Source organism: Macrosteles quadrilineatus, unplaced genomic scaffold (assembly GCF_028750875.1).
Source record: "Macrosteles quadrilineatus isolate MER2022 unplaced genomic scaffold, UCM_ALF_1.0 Scaffold_1__1_contigs__length_201487025, whole genome shotgun sequence".
Taxonomy (NCBI): Eukaryota; Metazoa; Arthropoda; class Insecta; order Hemiptera; family Cicadellidae; genus Macrosteles; species Macrosteles quadrilineatus.
Genome location: NW_026542594.1, coordinates 65,551,845 through 65,577,616, shown reverse-complemented (window position 1 = coordinate 65,577,616; position 25,772 = coordinate 65,551,845). Strand labels below are relative to the sequence as shown.

The following is a 25,772-nucleotide window of genomic DNA, read 5'->3' as shown; positions in this document are numbered from 1 at the left end:
TCGTTATCATGTACAAATGTTATAAGCCAAATTTGTTACTGTTAAAGAAGTAGGAAATATATTGTTGTACAGTTAATAGTTTACACTGACTCAAGAACAAGATAAAGATGGAAAAGACAATTAGTATTGAAAGAAACGCTGCGGACAAGCCTTTTTTTTTAAGGCTTATGCAGTTTGGTATTGTAAATTCATTGTATATGTGCTGTACTAAGTAATAAATAAATAAATAAATATATAAATAAATAAATAAATAAATAAATAAATAAATAAACAAAAAATAAATAAATAAATAAATAAATAAATAAATAAATAAATAAATAAATAAATAAATAAATAAATAAATTCTATTCGTGGATAACCTCAGAACTATTAGGGATATTAAGGAGATATTCAAAGAAAAATTGGAGAACAGTTACAAAATACTCACGTTTTATTACAAAATTCTAAATAAAGAGTCTTGTTTAAACTAACAGCTAGTATTCAACAGGCAAATTATCTACAACATCATACATATATAAAAATATTTACATAGTTTTTAAGTCACAAACTGTTGCAACATCATCCTTAGTATTAAATTTGGCATTTAAAATGGCTCGTTCATGATAGCCAAGAAATGTTCTTCAGCCATTTTCTCCGCTTCCTTTCATGAGCAAATCATCTTGAAAGTAATAGGACAATACCTATAGAGCAAGATAACAAGATTTCTGTAAATCAAAGCTAAAACAGCCTAGTAAACGTATCCACCGTCCTCTGAATACTGTTGACCTCCCGTTGCTGGGACGCCGTACGATGTAGAGGGAGATCCTCCGGATGATCCACCACCTCCCCCACTCCAACCAGCAGATCCCCCGCTAGATGGGGCACCATATGATGATGATGGCTGTGATGGTCTACTACTGCCTCCACCTCCACCCCCACTCCATGATCCACTCCCAGCTGAGGGTGGCCCATAACTACTTGAAGGTCTTGAAGATCCTCCACCACCACCGCTCCAACTCGACCCTCCTCCGTTGGTAGGTGCTCCGTAGCTTGAGGAAGGTCGCCCACCACCTCCTCCACTCCAACTGGAGCTAGTGCTTGGAGCTCCATAGGAACTGGAAGGCCTGGATGCTCCACCGCTGCCTCCCCCACTCCAACTTGATCCACCTCCGTTCGCACCCGATGCCGGAACGCCATATGAACTGGATGGTCGAGATGCACCCCCACCCCCTCCACTCCAGCTAGAACTGCCCCCACTAGCAGGTGCCCCATAAGATGATGATGGCCTTCCACCGCTTCCCCCACCTCCACCGCTGCTCCAGCTAGAGCCTCCTCCGTTTGCTGGCGTTCCATAACTTGTTGAAGGGATGCCAAAGCTCACAGACTGAACGATGGATGTGCTTGTAGATCCACCTGATGGAGCTCCATAGGATGAGGAGGGTCTTGATGCACCACCACCACCACTCCAGCTAGACCCCCCACCTCCTCCGCTGCTCCAACTAGCGCCACCAACCCCACCTCCAGGTGCTCCGTAATTAGAAGATGGTATAGCAGCAGGTGTTCCATAACTACTAGATGGTCTGGCTCCTCCTCCGCCACTAATATATCCCCCTCCTCCACCTCCACTCCAGCTAGCACTACCACCTCCAGCTGCTGGGACACCGTAAGAGGAAGATGGTGTGGCAGCAGGTGCTCCATAGCTACTTGATGGTGCCGCTCCTCTTCCTCCCCCACCTCCAGAACTCCAACTTGATCCACCACCTCCAGCTGCAGGAACACCATATGAAGATGATGGTGCTGATCCTCCACCTCCACCACCACCACTCCAGCTCGATCCTCCCCCTCCGGCTGCAGGAACTCCATACGAGGTTGATGGGGCTGACCCTCCACCACCACCACCACCTCCAGCACTCCAGCTCGATCCTTCACCTCCGGCAGCTGGCACTCCATAAGACGAAGATGGCGTGGCAGCAGGTGCTCCATAGCTACTTGATGGTGCTACTCCTCCTCCTCCACCACCAGCACTCCAGCTTGATCCTCCACCTCCAGCTGCAGGAGCACCATATGAGGATGATGGGGCTGATCCTCCACCACCACCACCTCCAGAACTCCAGCTCGATCCTCCACCTCCGGCAGCTGGTGCTCCATAGCTACTTGATGGGGCTGCTCCCCCTCCTCCGCCCCCAGCACTCCAGCTCGATCCTCCACCTCCAGCTGCAGGAGCTCCGTATGAGGATGATGGGGCTGATCCTCCACCACCACCCCCTCCAGCACTCCAGCTCGATCCTCCACCTCCGGCAGCTGGTGCTCCATAAGAGGAAGATGGTGTGGCAGCAGGTGCTCCATAGCTACTTGATGGGGCTGCTCCCCTTCCTCCACCCCCAGCACTCCAGCTCGATCCTCCACCTCCAGCTGCAGGAACTCCGTATGAGGATGATGGGGCTGATCCTCCACCACCACCCCCTCCAGCACTCCAGCTCGATCCTCCACCTCCGGCAGCTGGTGCTCCATAAGAGGAAGATGGTGTGGCAGCAGGTGCTCCATAGCTACTTGATGGTGCTGCTCCCCCTCCTCCACCACCAGCACTCCAGCTTGAACCTCCACCTCCAGCTGCAGGAGCTCCGTATGACGATGATGGGGCTGATCCTCCTCCACCACCACTTCCAGCACTCCAGCTTGATCCTCCACCTCCAGCTGCAGGAACTCCATATGAGGATGATGGTGCCGATCCTCCACCTCCACCACCAGCACTCCAGCTTGATCCTCCACCTCCAGCTGCAGGAACTCCGTATGAGGATGATGGTGCTGCTGCTCCTCCTCCACCGCCACCACCAGCACTCCAACTTCCTCCATTACTGCCAACTGCAGGGGCCCCATATGACGATGAAGGTGTGGCAGCAGGTGAGCCGTACGATGATGATGGAACTGATGCTCCTATAGTGCTGTATCCTCCAACACCACTAGATGGTGTGCCGTAGGATGTCGACGGTATCGCTGAAGAGCCTCCTCCACTGTAACCTCCACCTCCACCACCGCCGCCACTGTATCCTCCACTTCCTCCACCACCATTACTGTATCCTCCACTTCCACCACCACCACCGCTATATCCTCCGCCACTACCGCCGCCGTTTCCTCTGCTAGGTGGTCCATATGATATTGATACGGATGCCGTGGGTAGGTTGTAGCTTGTAGATGGTGCTGAAGCTCCTCCTCCAATCGTGTTGTATCCACCTCTACCTCCTCCTCCACCTGAAGATGGAGCGCCATAAGAAGTAGAAGGAACAGATCCACCGCCACTGTATCCACCTCCACCTCCACCACTCCAGCTAGCTGTTCCGCCACTGCTGGGGGCGCCGTAGCTGCTGGAAGGTGCACCACCTCCACCACCGCTGGATGGAGCTCCATAACTACTTGATGGCACTGATGGTCCTCCTCCTAGTGTGCTGTAGCCACCAGAGCCGCCACCCCCAGCAGGGGCGCCGTAGCTAGATGACGGCACGGGGGCCGGGGCTGCTGGGACACCGTAGCTTGTAGACGGTGGTGAAGCAGCTCCTCCTCTAGGATATCCCCCTCCTCCCCCACCGCCTGGGTATCCACCTCCAACAAGCGGTGCTGAAACAGAAAAGTTTATATGTTACAATTTTATATTACATAGTTTTCAAGATAATTGTCACTTAGTAATGCTAAATCGTCGTGGTAACACTATACTGGCAATACCTGTTACCTAATATAGATACTGTAATCATGATTGATGGGAATCGGAGCCACGACTACCGGTGGCCCTAATTAAGGACCAAATCATTCACCCTTCATTAGGCTTCAGTTCTTACACTAAATAGCAATGAACCCGATAATCCCACTCACCAAAAATACTTGGACCGAGGGCAAGAGAGAGCGGCATTTTATCATACAAAACCAATCTAAAGGTTAACTTATTGACAACATGTTCAACCATAAATGACGATTATAGTGTTCACAACCCTTTTACCTCTTCATTAACCGTGGCAATAGTAAAGGCGCCAATAATAGAATTCTTCCTAAAAGGACCCAATATAATGTATTTTTATTTGTTAGTTAAAAAAGGATTATCTCTTGAAGGAAAAACAACATTGAATACGAAAAAAATACAATGCTCTTTCAATGATGATTTATAAAATTGATTTGTTTTCAACAAGGTTTCTTTTACAAATACTTTATATTTGTATATAAGAATAACAATAAAACATGGCATTTTTAAATTCTTTCTGTCTTATAGTACGGCAATTTAACCTGCATGATTTGACTAGTACAGTATTATAAAACTACCGTTCTTACGCCATACAACAGAAAAAATAGGTTTAAAAATATTCCCAGCACAGCAAAAGCGCAGACTGAGGACATTTTCATTTACCTCACTTGAGCTGATCTTTATTAAAATATGTTCTTGAAAATATGAAGCTCATCCCCCTAATTTATATTACCTCAAGATTTTATGGGAACTTGAGTTTGCTGCCTCAGAGAAACATAAAGATTATTTTTGATTAAATGGGAGTTATTTTTGACCAAAAACATAACTATAAACAATCAAACTACACAAATTTACTCATTCTCCTTAAGAATAAAATGGGAATTTTACATCCAACGTTTTTTGAAAATTTTTACTTAACCATTAACTGTACAGCAACACTTTTATATAGTAAATTATTTGTCCTCGAGCTCTACATAATGGATTGGAGAGAAATTGCATACCTTTACATTTATACCTTTTAGCGAATTTCCCTATAGGGAAGTAGCTATTACCGTAGGTCTCATGGTAAGACTTAGGCCCGGGACCGATTTACTTTTTCATTTTAATGTCCCCAGAGGCCAAAAACACCATTGGTTCAAATTTTTATATATGTATATATATATATATATATAGGTATATATATATATATATATAGATTTATATATATATATATGTGTCCGTGAACACGATAACTTGAGTAATTTTTATCCGATTTTGATGAAATTTGGTTTGAAGGTGTAAGGCAGGATAAACTTGAATGAGTTCGCGATCCAGCATGATCGGACCATGGGAACAGGGTTTTATGGGGGGTTTTATGGGGTAAAAATTGGTTTTTCTCACTTTTTACCCTCAAAACACAAAATTTCCCAATTTTTCTCTAAACCTTCTTAAAGAGCTTAAAAAAACAAACAATTCAGTATATCAAAGTGTTTTTGTACGGTTATTGGTTACGGATAAAACTAAAAAAATTGTAAATTTAAAATTCCCATGTTATTCTTATGGAGAATATTGTAAAATGTTGTAGTTTGCTTGTTTATGGATATATTTTGATCAAACTTGGCAAATTTATTTATTTTATAGTAAGTTATCAATATTTTACTAAAAACACACTACTTTGTTAGTTTCCTTGTAGCAGCAAACCTAGGTACTCGTTAAACCTAATGTTATTTAAATAGATCAATTGAAAATCAATTCTGCCAAATGGAAATTCGCTTAGACGGCAGGTTTGCTGCGGCGGGGGTATTTATTATTACCTTTATATTTTGGGGGCAAAAGTGGGGAAAAATTGTTTACCACATAAAACCCCTCATTGAACCTTGTTTCTATGGGCCGATCGTGGTGGTTCCCGACATCATTCGAATAAAGTATAGGTTTACACGTTTCTACCAGCGAGCACATAATAATAATAATAATAGAGAGGACACGGCGTTTAACCAAATGCACTGAAAGTGTGGCCAAATCCGCCATCTTGGTCCGTCATACAGCCTGAATCCAAGACCCGCGAGCTCAGTTCGCATTAAAAACCCCGCGACAAATACACGATCATAAACAACATTAATAGTGGACAAAAAATTCTGAAATTTTGCACACTTGTAGATATGATACTGAGGAAAACGATGGTGTTAATATAAAATGATTAGTTATGATAGTAAATTGAGTTATAAATATGTTTAATACTTATGTAGTTTAATTTTTCAAATTCAGACATGAAAAAGTTGTATTGCGAGGAAATTTTTTATTTTTTGGTCAGAGAAATTTCGTCAGCGGGAAAGTTGTGGATAATTAACCAAATTTAACTATGCGATTCACCAAAATTTTTTATCATGATCGGTTTCCAAAAAAATCAGGTACAAAAGGGATCCATTGCCGCTGCTTCGCGCCACGCCCGCTGCGCCGCCGGCCGTCTTCTATACATTTAGCGTGCAGTGTTTTAATGTTTTATACTGTTGTACTGTAATATTGTATATATTAAACAATTTTCAAATATATTGTCTATGTAGAATTTTCAACCGTTTAGCACAACTTATTAAGGACTAATTAGCTTTCAATATCATCCAAGATTAACTAAAGATAATTCTGTAAGTTAAATTAATCTTCCCAAATATATTTGTAAAATTACACTCAATTTATTGTCCCAGAAAAATTACAGTCTTATTGAGATGTTGCCTGATTTTATTTTTGTGAAGACTTTTGCTACTTATTTTACAGTAGTAGCGAACTGTAACATTGAAATATTTTTGAGCAATAATTTTAATTAGGTACTAAACAAAAATGATTTTTGTCCATATTGTTTCATATCCTGAGAAATGTGTACTATTTGGAAACAAATTCACACCTACACATTGTCCAAGTACTTTGTTCAAGTCCTCAATTAGACTGTTTTCCTTTACACTAATATCATTAACTTTATATCTACGCTATTCTCATCAAGCATAGCAGACGACTAGCGCGCTGCACACGCCGGGACTACTGTCGGGGAAATAAATATGTGCACTCGAGTTTGAGCCTAAATATCTCTTGAGTTGAATTATCCGATTTTGTTGAGACAAAAATTAAATATAAGCTGGTTTAAATACATTTTACGTGGTAACAATTAAAAAGAATTTCCGTTTACCAGAAAAATTTATATAGTTGAAAGATCCTAAAAAGTACCGATTATTAAGAAACTATGCACTAACACTAAAGTTTAAAATTTAATTGTAAACAAACCACTCAGCCAATCTTTCTGAAATTGTTATGGCTTATTGGTAGGTTTATTGTTAACAGTTCCATGCATTTTAAAATTTTTACTCACAATAGTTTTTATGCTGATGTTTATTTTTTAAACGTATACTAACATATCGTTAATAAGACGCTAAAAATGTCGTTCAAAATGCCATCGTGTTCGTCGTGACACAAGAAATAACACCAATATGACAGATTTATAATGCGAACAAAGATGTCTTTAAACAGATACAGTATATATTTTTAAACAAAAATTTCTCCCGCGATAAAAAAAAATCGATTTACTACAGTAAAAACAATTGATTTACTTTAAGATATTTCCAACAATATACTAATACGACAATGTACTTCCAGAAAAACCTAAGTAATTTTTATACAAAAGTATTTTTACATTTAAACAAAGCCTATGTAAACAACACTGACTCGAAGCATAGCAGACGACCAGCGCACTCGCCGGGACTAGGCTAGGGCCGCCATCTTTGTCCGTTTCGTCGGCTAGTCAGACTGCCACGTTCCTGCGCTCCGAGTAGCGCTTCTATTTTGTTATGTGTTCGCTGGTTTCTACCAAGTTTCGTCCAAATCGAATGTTTTTACTCTGGTTATAATGCTAACAGAAACACAAAACACACACAGATAATGTATATGAATTTTAATAGATGTCATCTCCAGCATCTGGGGACATCAAAACGAACAAGTAAATCGGTGTAGGGTCCATGTCCTAACATGAGTCTAACGGTAATAGCTAATTCTCTCTGCTTAACTTAAGTCCCAGTACTGGGTAGTTTGGTGATGAATCTCTCAAATGTTCGCCATAATCCCGATTTAACTTGTAACCGGTTTGCCACCTGAACAGTTTGGCTACGGAGATTGTGACGATGTCTTGCATCTCCTCTCACCCAATCTGTGCCAGTCTGTTGGAGGGTTTCACTTGCTATACACAGTTCATCAATGAACACAACACTCGTGAAAGCTGAACTGATCCCGTGGACAACTGACACATCACATAAAACTCATACAATAGTACTATTGTGGAATCATTTTACAATTTTTGACAGATTTTTCGGAAATTACTTGTCTAACACAGTGAAGTTAAAATATTGTGTTATTTTCATTCGTTATATGTGCTGTACTTGTGTTTTTGAATGGGGTAACAACGAAGATGGAAAGAATATAGTTCTCTGATGTGTGGAAACACTGTGAATAGTAAATTATAAAAAATACTGTAGAGTTAACTATTACAATAGAGTTTAACAACAAGACTGAAATCAAAACAGTATGACAAGGCCCAAACTATGATGTCAAAACGGGAATGTTATCCATCCTGTGACGCCTTGATGCAAGGACCTTACATAAAATGTTTCAGCTTCAACATCGGCACCATATTGTTACTTCCATCATAATAAGTGTTCACAGACCAATAAAAATATCGTCTCTGTAAACTATGGGTTACAATATGCGCAAGAGCGATGAGCCCAGAGCATGCAAAATCATACAATGTATTGTCTGTCACCTATAGTGGAAAAAATTCAAAAGCCTTAAAAGTGTTAAGAGTATTGCCTTGGCTAGTACTCATAGGCGAACCACCCAAACATTCTCAATTGCATTTACAGTTTGGTACATTACGGCATCGGAAGACGAATATTACAGCTTCCTCGTTGTATGGCGGAATGACGGGAGAAAACATTCACAGATTCTCCTAGCTGGGTTCCACAGTACCACGGTACCACGGTACCACGACAACAAACCACGACCCGGACAAACGGGAGGAAAGCGTCTTTATGACAACACATTTCCGTAAACGTGCGCTACCGCAGCCTCCTCATTCGTGACCTCGGCTCGTTACGTACAACTACAACTACTGTATTTAGCAATGTCTATTTAAAAATAATCACAACAAGACTCCAACGGAGATTATGATAAAACGCTTGTCATTCGCCTATCATCAATGGTTGTGAAACCAAGGCATTCACAGCTATAGTTGACTTAAGCGTACTGATCTTGTAACAGGTATTACTGTAAACCGGCAGTACTTCGAGTATATTGTTAATAGTTCAAATTTCAACACCAAAACTTTATAACAAACAGTAGTAATTTAATATAACAATGACTGATCGAATACTAATTAATTGTATACCAAAATACAACGACCAATTGAGACAGGATTTATACCTACTTTCTAGTAAGGGAATTACAAATGACAAGGATTTTGAAAATTCATTTTGCTCCTTTGATTGTAAATGTGGTCCGAGAATAGACTGTGGAACAAATAAAGCGAAGGAGTGCTAAATAATGAAGGGGTGGATTTGTTGGATGAGTGGTTCAAAAGCAGATTCAGCCAATTAGAGGAAGTTAACACAGTGGAGGAGTAATTACAGTGTGAAAGATAAATGTCTGAACAGAACACACACTTGACCTACTGCTGATTTAGGATTTAAATATTTGGACAATTAGTTTATTCAATCTTTTAAATTTAATGAGGTGTTACGTGCATGTGTATAATATGTTACATCATAGAGACAGTTAAAACAAAATAGTGTAGTATAGGTCATTTGTAGTATATATGCTACGAAAAGTGATCTTATGTGTTATATAGAAATTATAGATAGCTTTTTCTTTCTTTATAAACAAGGTGATTGTTTTTTTCAATTTTCAATTTCCTGTGTTCTCCTCTCTTTTAGACTTCCACTTTTGCGTGGAAATTTCTGTTTACAATTGTTTTACAGTGATTGGTAATACAAGTTTATTAATATGCAACTAACTAGTTTGGTAAAGTTAAAAACAATAGGACGTTCAACTTTTAAATGTTTAGATCGAGTGTTTGTTTACATGTTTTACCTACGCAGTTTTTTTAAGTAGCTGTTTCAGTTCTGTTTAGGATTGAAAAGTTTCATATAACAGCATTGTTTACTTACATAACAGCATAGTTTTACTTGAAAACACGGGTAACGGACCAATGAGGTTCAAGGATTGAGAGGGAAGAAGTAAATTTGTAATACTTCGAACTTCAACTAATCAGCTGTTTGCCAAATTAATTGTTACCGGTAAAACGATTGGTGCAATTAGTTATTGGTACAATGAGTCGTTGCATCAGTGTCAGTGGCAATGATTGGTTAAACGAAAATTCTCTTTTTGAGTCGTGATTATTAGTACACTCGTAGGAGTTTTTAAGATAGAGTTTTTTTTTTATATATATTTACGTTTTTTAATATATTTTCTACGTGTCGTTAACACTATTTTTATGCGATCGTTGCGTAAAGTACTATTAAGCTTAATTGTAATAATAATCATATATTTTCCACAGATAATTTATGACTATCCTATGAAATCTGTCATGAATTTGAAAACAATCTTATAAACTAAAATATTTAGGATTTACAAAAACATACTTAACCACAGTTAACTGTACTTAGAGATAAATTTTTTTTGATAAATCCGTTGACAAATGACATATTTTGAGAGTATATTAGCGGTTGATCCATACACGTAAAATTGTTTTACCAAATAAAAACACATAAATTGGCATACCAATGATTATGTTTCGTGCTTTAATCTAATCAGGAAACAATAACACGACTAGGATGTACATTTAATTACCATGTTGGGAACTATTCGCAGCGAGCGCACTACAGCAAGGCAGTTTATGGTGCGAGACGACGACAGTGTTCTGTGTAGGCGTGCCAGACCTCACGTGGATATTGGACACGGAATAGACATGCATGAATGCTAGATATTTCTCAGTCAACCATTTTCAAGTGCTAACAATTTAAGAGTGAACACAATTTATTGTGCAAAAAGTAAAATTTACGTTGATCCCTGTGCGTAGTAGTATCAATTTATAATCTGGGCTATCTTTACAAAGAATTAATCAAAAATAATAACTTCGCTATGTTTAAGGTTTACACAAAATGATGGGGTCACTTACAGAGAAAAACAACTTTTTTTTTAATCTGCGTCGGTAATAGAGTAAGCCTTTGTATGCAGAGAAATCCACCTTTGGTGAAAATGTTGTTAATGTCCTTTTCATCCGATTGAAGGAATACAGGGCTGCTGGAAGTACTAGACGTAATTGGGTAAAAGTGTGATTAGAATCATTGTTTCTTTCTATGTTCATCAATAATGATGATGATAGTCTATATAATATTCAACCCTCAATTATCAAACACAATTGAATAATCGTTCAAATGAGCAATTAAACAAAATTCAAGTAGCTACAAACCTAAGCCCGACACTTAATATTTTATTATAGGTCTGAAATGTTTTGAGTAAAATTAGAAACCTCAGTCCCTCAGTTGTCGTTGGGGGGTTGGACTTTGCTTTGCATTTAGGTTTCTGGTTGGAAAACTATTATTTGAGGTAGCAAGGTAATTTAATAATTAGCTCAACTTAACATGTCGTTACACCGTATGTTAAAGACAACATCGTCGACAAGAGAGGAACTCACTAGAAATGCTATGGGGTATTTGTCGACTGTACGGTGCTATGAATGAGTTAGCTGAGGCAGAGGTGGTGAAAGGTGATGTGGAATCAACCAAGATCACGGCCAGATCTAAGGTAATTTGTCGTGAAAGTGCGAGTGGCGCCTACACTGCCTCACGCCGAGGCTAACATACATTGACTGGTCGTCTACGGAACGTGATAACTGTGGACGATAAATAATATCTATGGACTTATGGATGAATAATCTATTCTTGCAACTTGAATTACAAGTTTTAACAACAGTTATATAAATCTTGAATTTGAAAATTTATTAGGTTCTTTAACTGATGACTTTAGTATTGTAATAGCCAAAAATGTCAAGTGACGAGTGGTACTAACGATTTTTAAAAGAAGCAGAACTTATTGTCAATGATACCAATTTGGCAAAACTAAGAACCAGCAAAGGTAATACCTAGAAACAATAAACATTTCGCAAACAATACAACCATAAGTATGGACTATTTTCTACTGTCCAAATTAGTTTATTTAGAGCGGTTTGGGTGGGAACAGATCCAATCTCGTCATCTCGTCACTGTTGTTGGAAGACAAAGACTCGGAAGAGTTTGTGAGAAATGATTGCACGCGCGAACGTAGTCCATTGTGTCAGTTAAGCCTTATTAACTTAGGCCTCTCAATTCGGTCCACAGTCTTACTAACATCGCCTTGTATTCGTTAATGAGCATGTTTCATAATATATTCTAAAATAAATAATAGAATTGTAAGAATTGATGAAATGTTTAAAGACAAAGAAGTTTGGGTGGATTGTTACATAAAGATATTTTGAATATAATTCGTCCAACTCATACAGGGCTATGTATCCCAAACTTTGCATACTAGAATCAAGAACTTTAAATTAGATTAAATGTCTATATTTTTTTATGTATTTATTCAATTGAGTCCTAAGAAATGCAACTTTGACACTGCAAGTGCACGTTTTAGATGGAAAATTGTGAAAAAATAAATGGATATGAATGTTAAGCAAAGAGCGTGCAGAGACTATCACGAGATACGAGATGGTGACAGAGCAATGAGAAACATGACAATTACCTTCTCTCTTGTGTACTGCTGCTGCTGCTGCTAATGTAGTCGTCAGCACCACCTGCACAAGGGAAGATGTGATTAGCAGCTGATCATACAACTCTCCTCAGCACATAGTGGGATAAAGTGCAACTGATGGATTCTTAGTATATGCAACACGATATCAGTAGCTTAAACTGTACTTAACCGGTATTACATGGTGTTGACAAGATCTCTAACTAGTTTTACGTACAGAGCAATAGTCCATTGATTTCATTAGAGCCATAAAAACTCTATAATATGTTGCATGCAGTTTATGTTTATGTTGTGTGTTGTGGCTGGATTACTTCCTGACTTGCATGCAAAGTTAATGGGACAACCATCATCCCAGACTGCACAGGGGATAATTCTTTGAATACGCACAATGGTATACATAAATAGTAATACATACATGATTTTAAAATCGAAAGCTCTGATGATGAAGAATTTATAAGATAAATGATTTGATAAGCTTTAGCAGGGTACATACACACCGGAGCTGTAACGCCATGTCAGATGTATCGTGTCGGTGTCACACTGGTCAATCAGTGCTTCCTATGTTTGCGGCGACCACGACAATACCTGTGTCTATGTTTACATTAGGTACTGTTACCTTACGAGGTAACACTTCCAATCTCAATTTAAATTGACCCGCAGAAAAATATGACACGCACGAGAGTCCAAATTCAATTTCTTCATACAAGTCTCACGTGAAACACGACATTTGAGTATGTCTTCAGACTGAAATACCAAGAAATAGGAAAACTTGTTGATTCACTGTAAGCGCTAATAATTTGTAATCTTACTAATATTATAAATGTGAAAGTTTGTGTGTTTGTTTGTTTGTTTGTGTGTTTGAAGTTCAATCACGCATAAACCACTGGACGGATTGGGCTGAAATTTGGCATGATGATAGCTTACATTCCCGATTAACATATAGGCATATTCTTATCTCAAAAATCCTTTCGGGCTCTGCCCCAGTGGCTCTGTAATTCCCCATGTTAACCTTATGAGTATTCATATTTAAAGGGAATTAAAGAATTTAGTCAGCTGTTTCAAAAAAAAAGTTGGTTCTATGATATGGAAAAGCATTAAAAAGTTATAAGATTTACCAACAGGGTGCAGCGCTATATTTTTTTGCATTTATGAAAACAGCTAAGCAGCAATAAAAAACTGTGATTCGCAATGAGAACTGTCAAAGTAGGATTGTTTACAGTTATGTTTATGTTTTTCATTTCATGAATAATTTGTGATATTTTGCGAATTGTTGATAATTTATTTTTCTCTATTGTTAAGGTGAAGTGGTAGAACATTATGGCTATGGTAGATGTGTAATACTATAGAATACTGTAAATTTAAAAAAGCAAATTTTATCAAACTGTGTACTCCCTTATTGCAAACGCAAAGCTTGAGTATAACTGCAATAAGCATTTTATACTTATATTCCAACCCCGTACGAAGGACGGGTACTCTGCTAGTATTATATGTGTTTATTCAGGAGGTAATGATTTATCTGATATATTCAGTTGAACCCTAAGTGTCCCCCGTGATAAAATATTATTTGATGTACTTCAAGTAAGCCGTGTATAATATTTGGGATAAACGAAAAATAAAACCTTTTGGTGGAATTTTAAAGAGTTAAAGAAAATCTCATTTAAAAATTATTGGTCCCAACATACTCTGAGATTCCTCAAATACAATTTAATTTAACAATAATGAGCTATTGCATGAACGAAGACCTTTCTTTCGCAGGTTTGTGCAAGACTTAAGGTACAATTTGCTGGCAGTTTGGATGGAAGAGTTGGTCGTCACCCAGAGCCAGGCTTATAGGAAAACCAGATGTTTCTATATTGTGCGAGCAAATTACACTGATGGGTTCTCTCGCAGGGTCCTGTTACCAATAATGTCCCAGACACCTCTCCCTCTCCCCGTACACACACACACATACACTCACACCCACACACACTACTCCTCGGCTACCTCCAACATTCAACACCCATTGCCCCTTCTATATTGGGGTAACGAACATACAACAACAACAATCATACTAAAACACTATAATGACAACTAAAAAAACCTGCCTACTATTAGCTGATCTTAACTAGTAATAATTATGAATAATTGATTTATATTAGTAATTAATCATTAAAATTGTAGTCTCGATACTAATTCTTCTTTAACATTAAGTGAAATTCATTTGAACTAGTTACCATACCTGGGAGATGTTATTTTCCGTTACTTAATTATTTTGATCCATATTTAATTTACTATTATCATCGATGCATTGTCTTATTTGTATACAAGAAACAACCGATTGTGTAGAAATACATCTGAAGCACAAAACTTTACATGAAAAAGAAGTCCACAAGTTTAATTAATTTCGGTGATTTGTTATTGAGAACATAAATAATCTGTAATAATGGCAACCAATAACTAAATGTGGTACATACACTATACATGTACAAGTACTGAACTGTACAATTTGTGAGTAACGGGTTTAGTGGTCCAAACAAACGTCATGTGGTTAACAGCATTAACAGCAAACTCTAAAGACTAATTTGAGTAGTAATATTTAAAACGACATTCTCCTTTGCGTAACATGACGTAACAGATGAATTATATGACAGCGACATTTTGTGAGACCCGGTAGTTCTTGGAAACTTTAAATTCCCTAACGGCTAGGTTGGTTAGTTATGAAAATTTAATTGTGATGACAACATTTTGACGACACACAATGTTGTGAGTGTTAGGTTATTCCGAGAATTCATTTTGGAGATGACTTCAATCCTGTTGAGTTTTTCTCGGCCGTTAATTTCCTACAATGTAATGCAGTGGTTTACAGCACCTACGGCCTCGGCTCAATCATACTTTGCGGTCTGTGGTCGTTTAGATATAAGCCTTAGAGCATTATAGCTTTTTATTGCACTACGTGGGTCCATAATCCTTGATTGACAGTTGTGTTGATTTTATAGTTTAATTAATTTGATAATTTTTTTTTAAATAGTAACAGATTTCTTAAGTTATGTAAACAAATGTTGAATTACCTGAAATAATGTGTTTTTGGATAGCAGTAACAAAATGTAAAAAACTATTTTCCACAAATTATTTATGTTAGTTGTTGGGTTTGTTGGACATGTATCAGTTCGTAACCACAGGACGTTAAACTAACTGAACTCTGTCGTCGTATAAACGCATTTTGTGCAGTATTCATTGCTATTGTAGCAACTGGTTATGCACTTGTCATACAATAAACAGTAGCAGGGGAAAGATAGCAGGAGCTAGTTAAATTAGGAAGAACTATTTTCAGTTTCAGGGCTGATGATTGTTGCAGCCTAGGGCTAAGGCATCGAGAGAGAGATTCATCTAATGAAATACACCCGCCGGAACGGTAAGCAATTTCCACTAGTTTCTAAAATTCTTGCACAACATTTGATTGCACTTTATTTCTATGTAATTTCGAAATTCGTAAAATATAACGAGCTTAGTCATTTAAATTTGGGATTCATTTAATAGTAATTGGGCATTACAAACACTTGCTTTGGTAATTTTGTCAGTAATAGATCTATTTACTTAAAGAAAAGAATTAGTCCATGATAGAAAATGCACATCTAGCTAGTAGATGAAGTTACGTTCCTATAGCAAATTTATAAATAATTACAAGAGTTGATATGAATTAAAAGTCAATCAGGCTTTGTAGAGGGTCAATCCCAAGCTTTGTAAAGGATTAATCCCAAGCTTTGTAAAGGATCAATCCCAAGCTGTGGACGTGTGGTTATTTATTGTGCACATTGGTTGTAGTTTACTATTTAGCACAGTAACAAATACAATAAAATTAATTACATTGTGATGGAAATGTGTTCATTACTTGTATATAATGGACAAAGTTATCAACTTTTGATGGTTTGAAACTGGACCCAGCTCTTTTGGATCATTTTGTTCTTAATTGGTTCTGACTAATGAAACAGCTGGTATTAGTCAGTATCAAAGCTACACGAGCGTTCTCACTTAATTTTAAACTCATCCTTCACTCATATTTGGTTCAAATACGCATCTACTAGTAGGTGGCGTCCCCATCTCAATTGCTAATAATAGGCCTAAGATAATACATTATTTAAACAAAGTAAAAAGTTACAAGAACAATTCTAAATAGATAGAGTTCTGTTACCAGAGACAAATAAGCTATAAAATACTCGTATTTACCGGTAATGAACGTCAACAAAATTATATTATTTTTATAAAACCGCTCTTCTGCAATTTCTTTGTAAAAATATAAATGGTTCTTTAAGATAGCTCTCTTCTTAAATTTGCATTTTTAGTTCTATTTATAAAAGCCATTTGAAACGGGTATATTCTCTTAAGAGGTGATATGATATAGCGCTGCCATTGGCGTCGCTCCCTTTAGAAGTTGACGCCTCGCACGTAGTTTTAATCGTCTTATAATGGGCTCTACAGAATAGCAGAGGCGTAAATTTGACCTTACTTTCCGCAACGTGGGCTACTTACAGAATTACAGTATTACAATGTATGGTACATTAAAACCTTGGCACAAAAAAACAAGAATACATTTCTGATCAAACATGTACTTTTCAATTTGTGTGTAATTTTCTACTTAGTGTTGGTACATACTTATTGTTCGATTCTTATCATTCTTTATTATAAGTATCAACGTCAATAATACGTTTGAAAATAATACGTGATAATTTGATCATTTATTTAATGTTTTTGTCTTTAATCTTTTGGTTTAGTTAGTGTAAAATACTTGATTTTGGTTAGGATTAAAACATGATTAGTTTGTTATCTTCTTTTATCGTTCCTTTTTTACTATTAATTTTGAGGATACGTTATGTATATATAGCAGTTATACAGTTATATTAATCCAAAATAACTCAAATAAATTATAAGCTATTCTACTTGATCCAACAGTACTGTTTATAAAAAAGGAATAAACTCTCTAAAATAAACTACCCTGAGCCTATTAAATAAGAAAATACCAATTTTCGCTGAATGCAGCTATTCATCAATCAAATAATGATTTTGCTTTTGAATCTCAAATGTTTAAGAAATGCGGAGAAGCTAAAGTCACAAGCTTGGTCATCAAAAGCTTCTACACTTATATACTTTTTATTTATACATCGAGTTGTAGTTTAATGAAAGTGTGTGACCAGTTAGAAACGTGAAGGGAAGCGAACATTTACAAGTCAGTGTAGTTTTGGCTGAGAACTTTGGACGTAATCCGTTGGACTAATCAATAAGAAAGCTACCAGACCGAGTTGAAAGTAGCTCATTACAAGTTTTGCTTGGATGAATAAAAAGTTGGCATTTGATCGAATTTGAACGACCCAACTTTCTGTCATCACTATAGAAAATGTGCCTCAAGTTCGAAGGAAAAAATTATTTTTACAGTTATAAATATAAACTATACACACTGTATAAACTGTTCTGCATTTTGGCAAACTGTGTTAAATTATTTTACATGAACTCATTTTTACTATTCTGGTAAATCTTGCAAGGATTTTTTTATATTTTCGTTGCAATTTGATATTATTTCCAAACACTTTATCTCTCCTTTTAATAAGTAATCATTACGTCGCGTTGGTTAGTAGGTCTTTGACTTGATCGAGCTAATCAACCCACAGATATATCCACAAGTATACCGTGACCAATAATCAGCAGAATTAGTTGATTTTCTATTCTGTAAAGAGGATTACATTTAGGTTGATGAGGATGGTCTGATTGTTTCAAAATTACACATGTATCAGATGTTTTGGTTTCACCTGTTTTGTCTTTTATTCGTTCAACTTAACTTACTAGATATGTGTCTTATAAACATAAACATGCTGATTTAACAATGTTTTTCATATTTTTGGGACAAATGAGTGATCACTTAATAATGCGCACGCATTAAACTTGTCGTGGCCATCGTCTAAATTGATTCACGGTTGTTGACATGTAATGCGTGTGTAGGTGTGTTTGATTGTACGTTTCTGTCGACGTGTGAGTGAGTGAGATGTACAAGTACAATGGCAGCGAGAGCGAGAGTTTCGTGCGCCCTTGGCTTGGGTTAGGTTAGGTGCCGTACTTTCGCCGAGGCCGAGGTTCGCACGAATGTCTAGTGCAAGTATCAGAGTGTCTACAATTAAACCACATCGACACCGAGGAACCTTATCCGCTACAAATTGCTCCTTTCAGTCTGCTATTGTGTTACATCCTACCATTAGCTCGCCATTTCCGGGGAGCATCCATTTATTTATGTCATTTCATTCCTAGGTCTTGTAACTCGGCATCAAATACGACAACGAACATATTGACGAAATTGTGAAAGTAATCTACTTCACTTGGTTATAGGTAGTTGAATTTTAATTAGTTCTGAATATTTTCCATGCTAAATTTGTAAGTATGAATTTTGGGAATATATTATGGTCAAATTATTATATTATAAGTGTAAAACAACATTGTAAGTTACTTAATTTAGATCAGAAGATGGTTCCTATTTGTAACCATAACGCCATGCTTTGTTGTACCATAACAATATGGAAACGTTAGATGAACTGAGTAAGTATAAAGCACATTAATTTGTCAAAACCTCAAAACCTTTAAACCCCAGTATGTATCATCAGTAGAATTACCATTAGTAAAAAACGTATCGATGTATCATGTTAGTATGTAAAATATAAATTTTATTACGTACAAATAGAGTTGTTAGTCTATGTTAAAAGTTGATCAAATAATTTTATTCCTACAAGGATAACACGGCAACTTTGAAGGCACATGGAGGATAAACGTTCCATTTTATTTCTCAAACTCATTTCCTAGTAAGTATCTACGATTTGTAAGAGAACTGGTTTTCAAATTGTGTAGTAATACATTCGACACAAGGGTGTGTAAAAAAGAAGATATTTTTCGCTTACTTGCCAAATAAAATGTAAACTATTTCAGCTTGATGAACACGGAAGCGTTGGCTAGCCACCTGTTGGGTGAAACATGAATTATATTCGGGTGTAAGTGAAAAACAAATTGCTTAGCTAAGTAGTCAGACAACCAAAACACTGGCAGTTATATATTTCTCTCCACCATTTAACTTATATAACACTAGCGAAATAAGCAATTACATCGTAGCGTTAAACTAACCTCAGAGTCCTAACTTTTACGTGATACAGTCAGTGTACAATTTGAACGTACAGATTATTTTACAGTAAAAATGTGCAAATACCGTTCGTTCCTCGCTGGTTTCTTCCTCTTCAAACCGCTTGAGTGAAATGTGAGGAAAATGTTGCTACTTGCATTCAATTAAAATTTATACAGTAAAAGACTTGTAGATTCATGATACATACTGTAGACGACCCTTTCAAGGATTATTAGGACTTATACCAGAACAGCTTTATCCCAGGTAGCTTTTGTGTAACCTTCATTTTCCATGGTGAAGGATTTAAAAAGTGCTTACACATTTTATACTTTGAGCATTTACACATTTTAATTTATATACTTATACGAGGCTGATTTGAGTTAATTTATCATACAAACTTAACTTTTAGTTGCACAATAACAAACCTTGTTAGAAAAAATTGATTAATAAACCTTTTAAATACTAATCAAAACCTAAGATAGTCTCAGTAAAACGGATTAAAAATCTATATGTTAATAAGCAAGGATGTTTTTTTAAAACCTTTTTTCCCAGCTCGTGTGTATAGCAGGGGAAATCTACGTATACTGTTTGAAAGATATTTTCATGTAGATGTGCAGAATTCCTTTAAAAATTAAAATAGGATCAGAAACAAAATTAAATTAAATAAAAAAAATTAACTTTGGCCTTATGGGTTGACATGCTGGTGACGAAATATAAACAGATAATCAAAACAAATGGAAGAAATTCCAGTCATATATTTTATTTACAGCGTCTGGTGAAAATAGAGAAATCTGAACATTATTTTTTTTGTCTAGTTTTCAACTACTGGACGACCTCTAGTTCAAATGAAAAGTTGAGAAAAGGAATTGTCTCCCTGATCAAACCTTTTAAAGTAAAAACATCACTATCCATTAAAGTTTAAAACCATAGAAGTTTAAATGAACCTATTATTATTCATACCTAGACCTCAGAGAAACACCCTCTAGATTATGGACCTTGATCGTTCAGACTTGTTGTTGTCTGTGTTTGTCAATATAGGAAAAAGATTATATGAACATAAATTGAATTAATAATTCAAACTACTTTCAACTATTTTGGCAATTATTTTTTAACAAGACTTTTTAAATATTTTACTTACGGAAAGTTACACTCCAATTTGAAAAATTGGATCATAAAAACTATTAAGATTGTCAAATTATTTGATTTCTCGATACAATACATTTTAAACTAATTTCCTTGAAAAAAAAAAGTAAAAGGAATGCATAAAATATTTTTATATCATACTGAATTATTGTTTAATATCAAGAGCCATAATGGTTATAAATTCGAATAAACATGAACAAATTCTTTAAAGCTATTGCCGTAGTACTCATAGTAAGACCTGGACCCGGGACCGATTAACTTTTTTTGTTTTGAGGTCCCTAGAGGCCAAAAACACCATCCGTCCAAATTCATATATATATATATATATATATATATATGGGTGTGTGTGTTTGTTAGCACGATAACTCGAGCAAAAATGATGCGATTTTGGTGAAATTTGGTAAAAACGTGTAAACCTACATTTGTTCGAACGAGTTTGCAAACCAGCATGATCGGACTATGGGAACGGGGGCTTCCGTTTTAATGGGGTAAAAATTTGTTTTTACTATTTTTGACCCAAAAAACATAAAATTTAGCATTTTATTTCCAAACTATTTTGTAGAGCTTTAAAAAACTAATAATTTAGTATAATGAAGCGTTATTATGTTCCTACTTAACTGGTTACCAAGAAAATTTCCAAGAATTTTAAATTTAAAACTCCTCTTATGGAGAATAAGTAAACTGTTGTAATTTGCTTGTTTATAAAAATATTTGGATCAAATTTGGAAAATGCATTTGTTTCTTACTAAAATATTAACAAACAAAAACACTTTACCCTCCCTTTTGCAGAAAAACTAAGTACTCGTTCTATTTAAATAGGGAATACATATGATATATACTTAAGGAGACATTTTAGTGTAAATCCTATCAGGCAAATGGAAGTTCGCTTAGTCTGCAGGTTGCTGTGGCGGGGGTATTTTATAATAGTTTTTTTTGCAAATTCATAAAAATATCAGTCCATGTGATTTTGCAAAATATATTATAAAAATCAAAAAATTGACTAGAACTTACGTAAAAAATTGTAAACATCATAATTAATTTTAAAGGTGAAATCTATTTACGAATTTTAAAATGTATAATGATGCTGAAAGTTCAAACCACGTACACATATTTAGCTCTGACGCGTTGGGTGTTTTGAAACATCCCAAGACAAATTTAAATAATACAAAAGCTCAAACAAAAAAATTATGGTGAACAAATATTAAAATATTTTATATTTTATATTTTAAAGTATTATATAGTTCCAACAAGATTAAACACGCGAAAAGATTAAATTAAATAAATACAATTATTGGTGTACTGACCACGTGCAAGATGTGCAGAAGAGTGCCCATGTCGTGTGCAGAGAGCAGCCGACAACACACCAGACACTACACGTCTACGGCTCCTTGGGGAACGTTGATAACAACAACGGCACTTTCTTTTTATACCATCTCCCAGCATTAGCATGGAGGGGGTCGGGTATTTGGTAACTGGTAACTGGTGATAAACGGTAGGAATCGGCAACTCAATGACTGGTAAACGGTAACCGGTAACATATGGTTATACTGAAATCTGTAGGCTCTTTTGATGGATATCTCCACTATTTGATAAATTTCCGATAATATTGGCACGATTTCCGTTTATTAACCGATGCTAAAGCAAACAATTCATCCTTTTGTTAGGCTAGACAATGTTGATATACTGTAGCCTAAACCAACTAAAATAAGGGCAAAGATAAAATGATTATTTACATAGTTATAAAATTTTTTTTTTCAATGATGAAATAATAAAATAATTAGCCAAATGGAAATAATAACAGCCGAAGGAAGCTGAAAAGTTATTAAAATATTAAAATCAGCCTAAGCCATAGGAACTATTGCTTTTATCTGCTACAAATTATATCTTATACGGAGTTATAGGGAAGATCACGAGCATCTGCCAAACACTATATCGGTCAGTTAGTTATATTAGTTTCACCTACTGATTATATCTTATACAGAGTTATAGGGAAGATCACGAGCATCTGCCAAACACTATATCGGTCAGTTAGTTATATTAATTTCACCCACTGATTATATCTTATACAGAGTTATAGGGAAGATCACGAGCATCTGCCAAACACTATATCGGTCAGTTAGTTATATTAATTTCACCCACTGATTATATCTTATACAGAGTTATAGGGAAGATCACGAGCATCTGCCAAACACTATATCGGTCAGTTAGTTATATTAATTTCACCCACTGATTATATCTTATACAGAGTTATAGGGAAGATCACGAGCATCTGCCAAACACTATATCGGTCAGTTAGTTATATTAGTTTCACCTACTGATTATATCTTATACAGAGTTATAGGGAAGATCACGAGCATCTGCCAAACACTATATCGGTCAGTTAGTTATATTAGTTTCACCTACTGATTATATCTTATACAGAGTTATAGGGAAGATCACGAGCATCTGCCAAACACTATATCGGTCAGTTAGTTATATTAATTTCACCCACTGATTATATCTTATACAGAGTTATAGGGAAGATCACGAGCATCTGCCAAACACTATATCGGTCAGTTAGTTATATTAATTTCACCCACTGATTATATCTTATACAGAGTTATAGGGAAGATCACGAGCATCTGCCAAACACTATATCGGTCAGTTAGTTATATTAGTTTGACCCACTGATTATATCTTATACATAGTTATAGGGAAGATCACGAGCATCTGCCAAACACTATATCGGTCAGTTAGTTATATTAATTTCACCCACTGATTATATCTTATACAGAGTTATATAGGGAAGATCACGAGCATCTGCCAAACACTATATCGGTCAGTTAGTTATATTAATTTCACCCACTGATTATATCTTATACAGAGTTATAGGGAAGATCACGAGCATCTGCCAAACACTATATCGGTCAGTTATTTATATTAGTTTCACCCACTGATTATATCTTATACAGAGTTATATAGGGAAGATCACGAGCATCTGCCAAACACTATATCGGTCAGTTAGTTATATTAGTTTCACCTACTGATTATATCTTATACAGAGTTATAGGGAAGATCACGAGCATCTTCCAAACACTATATCGGTCAGTTAGTTATATTAATTTCACCCACTGATTATATCTTATACAGAGTTATAGGGAAGATCACGAGCATCTGCCAAACACTATATCGGTCAGTTAGTTATATTAGTTTCACCCACTGATTATATCTTATACAGAGTTATAGGGAAGATCACGAGCATCTGCCAAACACTATATCGGTCAGTTAGTTATATTAGTTTCACCCACTGATTATATCTTATACAGAGTTATAGGGAAGATCACGAGCATCTGCCAAACACTATATCGGTCAGTTATTTATATTAGTTTCACCCACTGATTATATCTTATACAGAGTTATAGGGAAGATCACGAGCATCTGCCAAACACTATATCGGTCAGTTAGTTATATTAGTTTGACCCACTGATTATATCTTATACAGAGTTATAGGGAAGATCACGAGCATCTGCCAAACACTATATCGGTCAGTTATTTATATTAGTTTCACCCACTGATTATATCTTATACAGAGTTATAGGGAAGATCACGAGCATCTGCCAAACACTATATCGGTCAGTTAGTTATATTAGTTTCATCCACTGATTATATCTTATACAGAGTTATAGGGAAGATCACGAGCATCTGCCAAACACTATATCGGTCAGTTATTTATATTAGTTTCACCCACTGATTATATCTTATACAGAGTTATAGGGAAGATCACGAGCATCTGCCAAACACTATATCGGTCAGTTATTTATATTAGTTTCACCCACTGATTATATCTTATACAGAGTTATATAGGGAAGATCACGAGCATCTGCCAAACACTATATCGGTCAGTTATTCATATTAGTTTCACCAACTGATTTATACTCGTATCTGAAAGTTAACCTTCTCATTGATTTATGTAGGGATCATAACATTTGAAACATAACTTGATATCAATAAACGCAGCTTTTAAAGTAAACAAACCAAATAACTCAAGGCATGAACATTGACTTGTTTTCTATTGGTGTATTTACACTATAAGGTTTATGCTAAACTCTGATACAGCTGCAGGTGTGTAACACTTTATGACAAGCCCTTTAGTAATATTTAACATAAATGGGTTATATCATGTATTGAAAGTGAATATTGCAAGGCTACCAAGTGTAATCTTTATACGAGAAGTATACAAATCTACGACACAGACAGACTAGTTAAAGGCGATGATGAATGAAGGATTAATGACGTGAAAGCTTCGTTACTGAGTAAGAGTTAAGATCAGCTGACTGTTTAGCCAAGATCACTTATAAAAAGCTCAATGAGGAGCTTGGACAGGCTGCGTTCATTTTCATTTTCATTGTCATTGTCATTGTGTGTATCTAACATTCATTTGAATCGAACCGACAACCAAAGAGCTCTCTAAATATTATCCTTCCCAGCTATATAAAAATATAGGGTTGGTTGAACAATATTTTAAAATTTCAACAATAAACAAAGCATTTTATAATACAGTAATGCTGAATTGTCAGTAGCAGTGCATGTCTTGATTTGATATTGTAATGTATAGGTTGATGATTCATTTTATTAAGGTTGGATTTATTTTTACTTGTGTTTTTAATATACTTCGAAGAACGCAAAAAATATTACGATACTTATTATAACAAGGATTTATTGCATTTTGGATTTCTCGAATTGTTCCTACGAGTACGGCGACAAACACTGCACAATTCAATTGGGTAGACAATATTACGGTAGTAGTAAATGTTGCTTGACAAAAAAGGGAAATTTGTTCCTATATTTTTTATGATTATAGTTTTTGAACTGTCCCCTGGGCTTAGCTTTTTTAAATATATCATTTAAAGGGGGTGTAATGTTTTATTAACAAGTAATAAATAATAAATTATGAAATAAATATACGCTGTTTGTTTTCATTTTTGTAACTAATGATAACTTAACACAAATAAAACTATTCTACAT

General features: G+C 36.1%; 1 protein-coding gene across 1 annotated transcript; it reads right to left on the bottom strand.

Moving 5' to 3' along the window:
• Positions 1-442: 442 nt before the first annotated feature.
• On the bottom strand, positions 443-22,156 carry LOC128997760 (pro-resilin-like). The gene is made up of 3 exons (XM_054423431.1): positions 22,073-22,156; positions 12,494-12,545; positions 443-3,591 (listed from the first exon to the last, which is right to left on the bottom strand). Exons 1-3 carry the CDS (start codon positions 22,100-22,102, stop codon positions 728-730), a joined length of 2,946 nt encoding a protein of 981 aa, XP_054279406.1. The 5' UTR covers positions 22,103-22,156; the 3' UTR covers positions 443-727.
• Between the last annotated feature and the right edge of the window lie 3,616 nt (positions 22,157-25,772).

Excerpts from the sequence above, each read along its gene's own strand:
- LOC128997760 (XM_054423431.1), bottom strand. The coding sequence starts at position 22,102 with ATGGGCACTCTTCTGCACATCTTGCACGTG. Across the intron at positions 12,546-22,072 it reads TTCTGCACATCTTGCACGTG|GTGGTGCTGACGACTACATT; the intron begins GTCAGTACACCA and ends TCCCTTGTGCAG. Across the intron at positions 3,592-12,493 it reads AGCAGTACACAAGAGAGAAG|CACCGCTTGTTGGAGGTGGA; the intron begins GTAATTGTCATG and ends TTTCTGTTTCAG.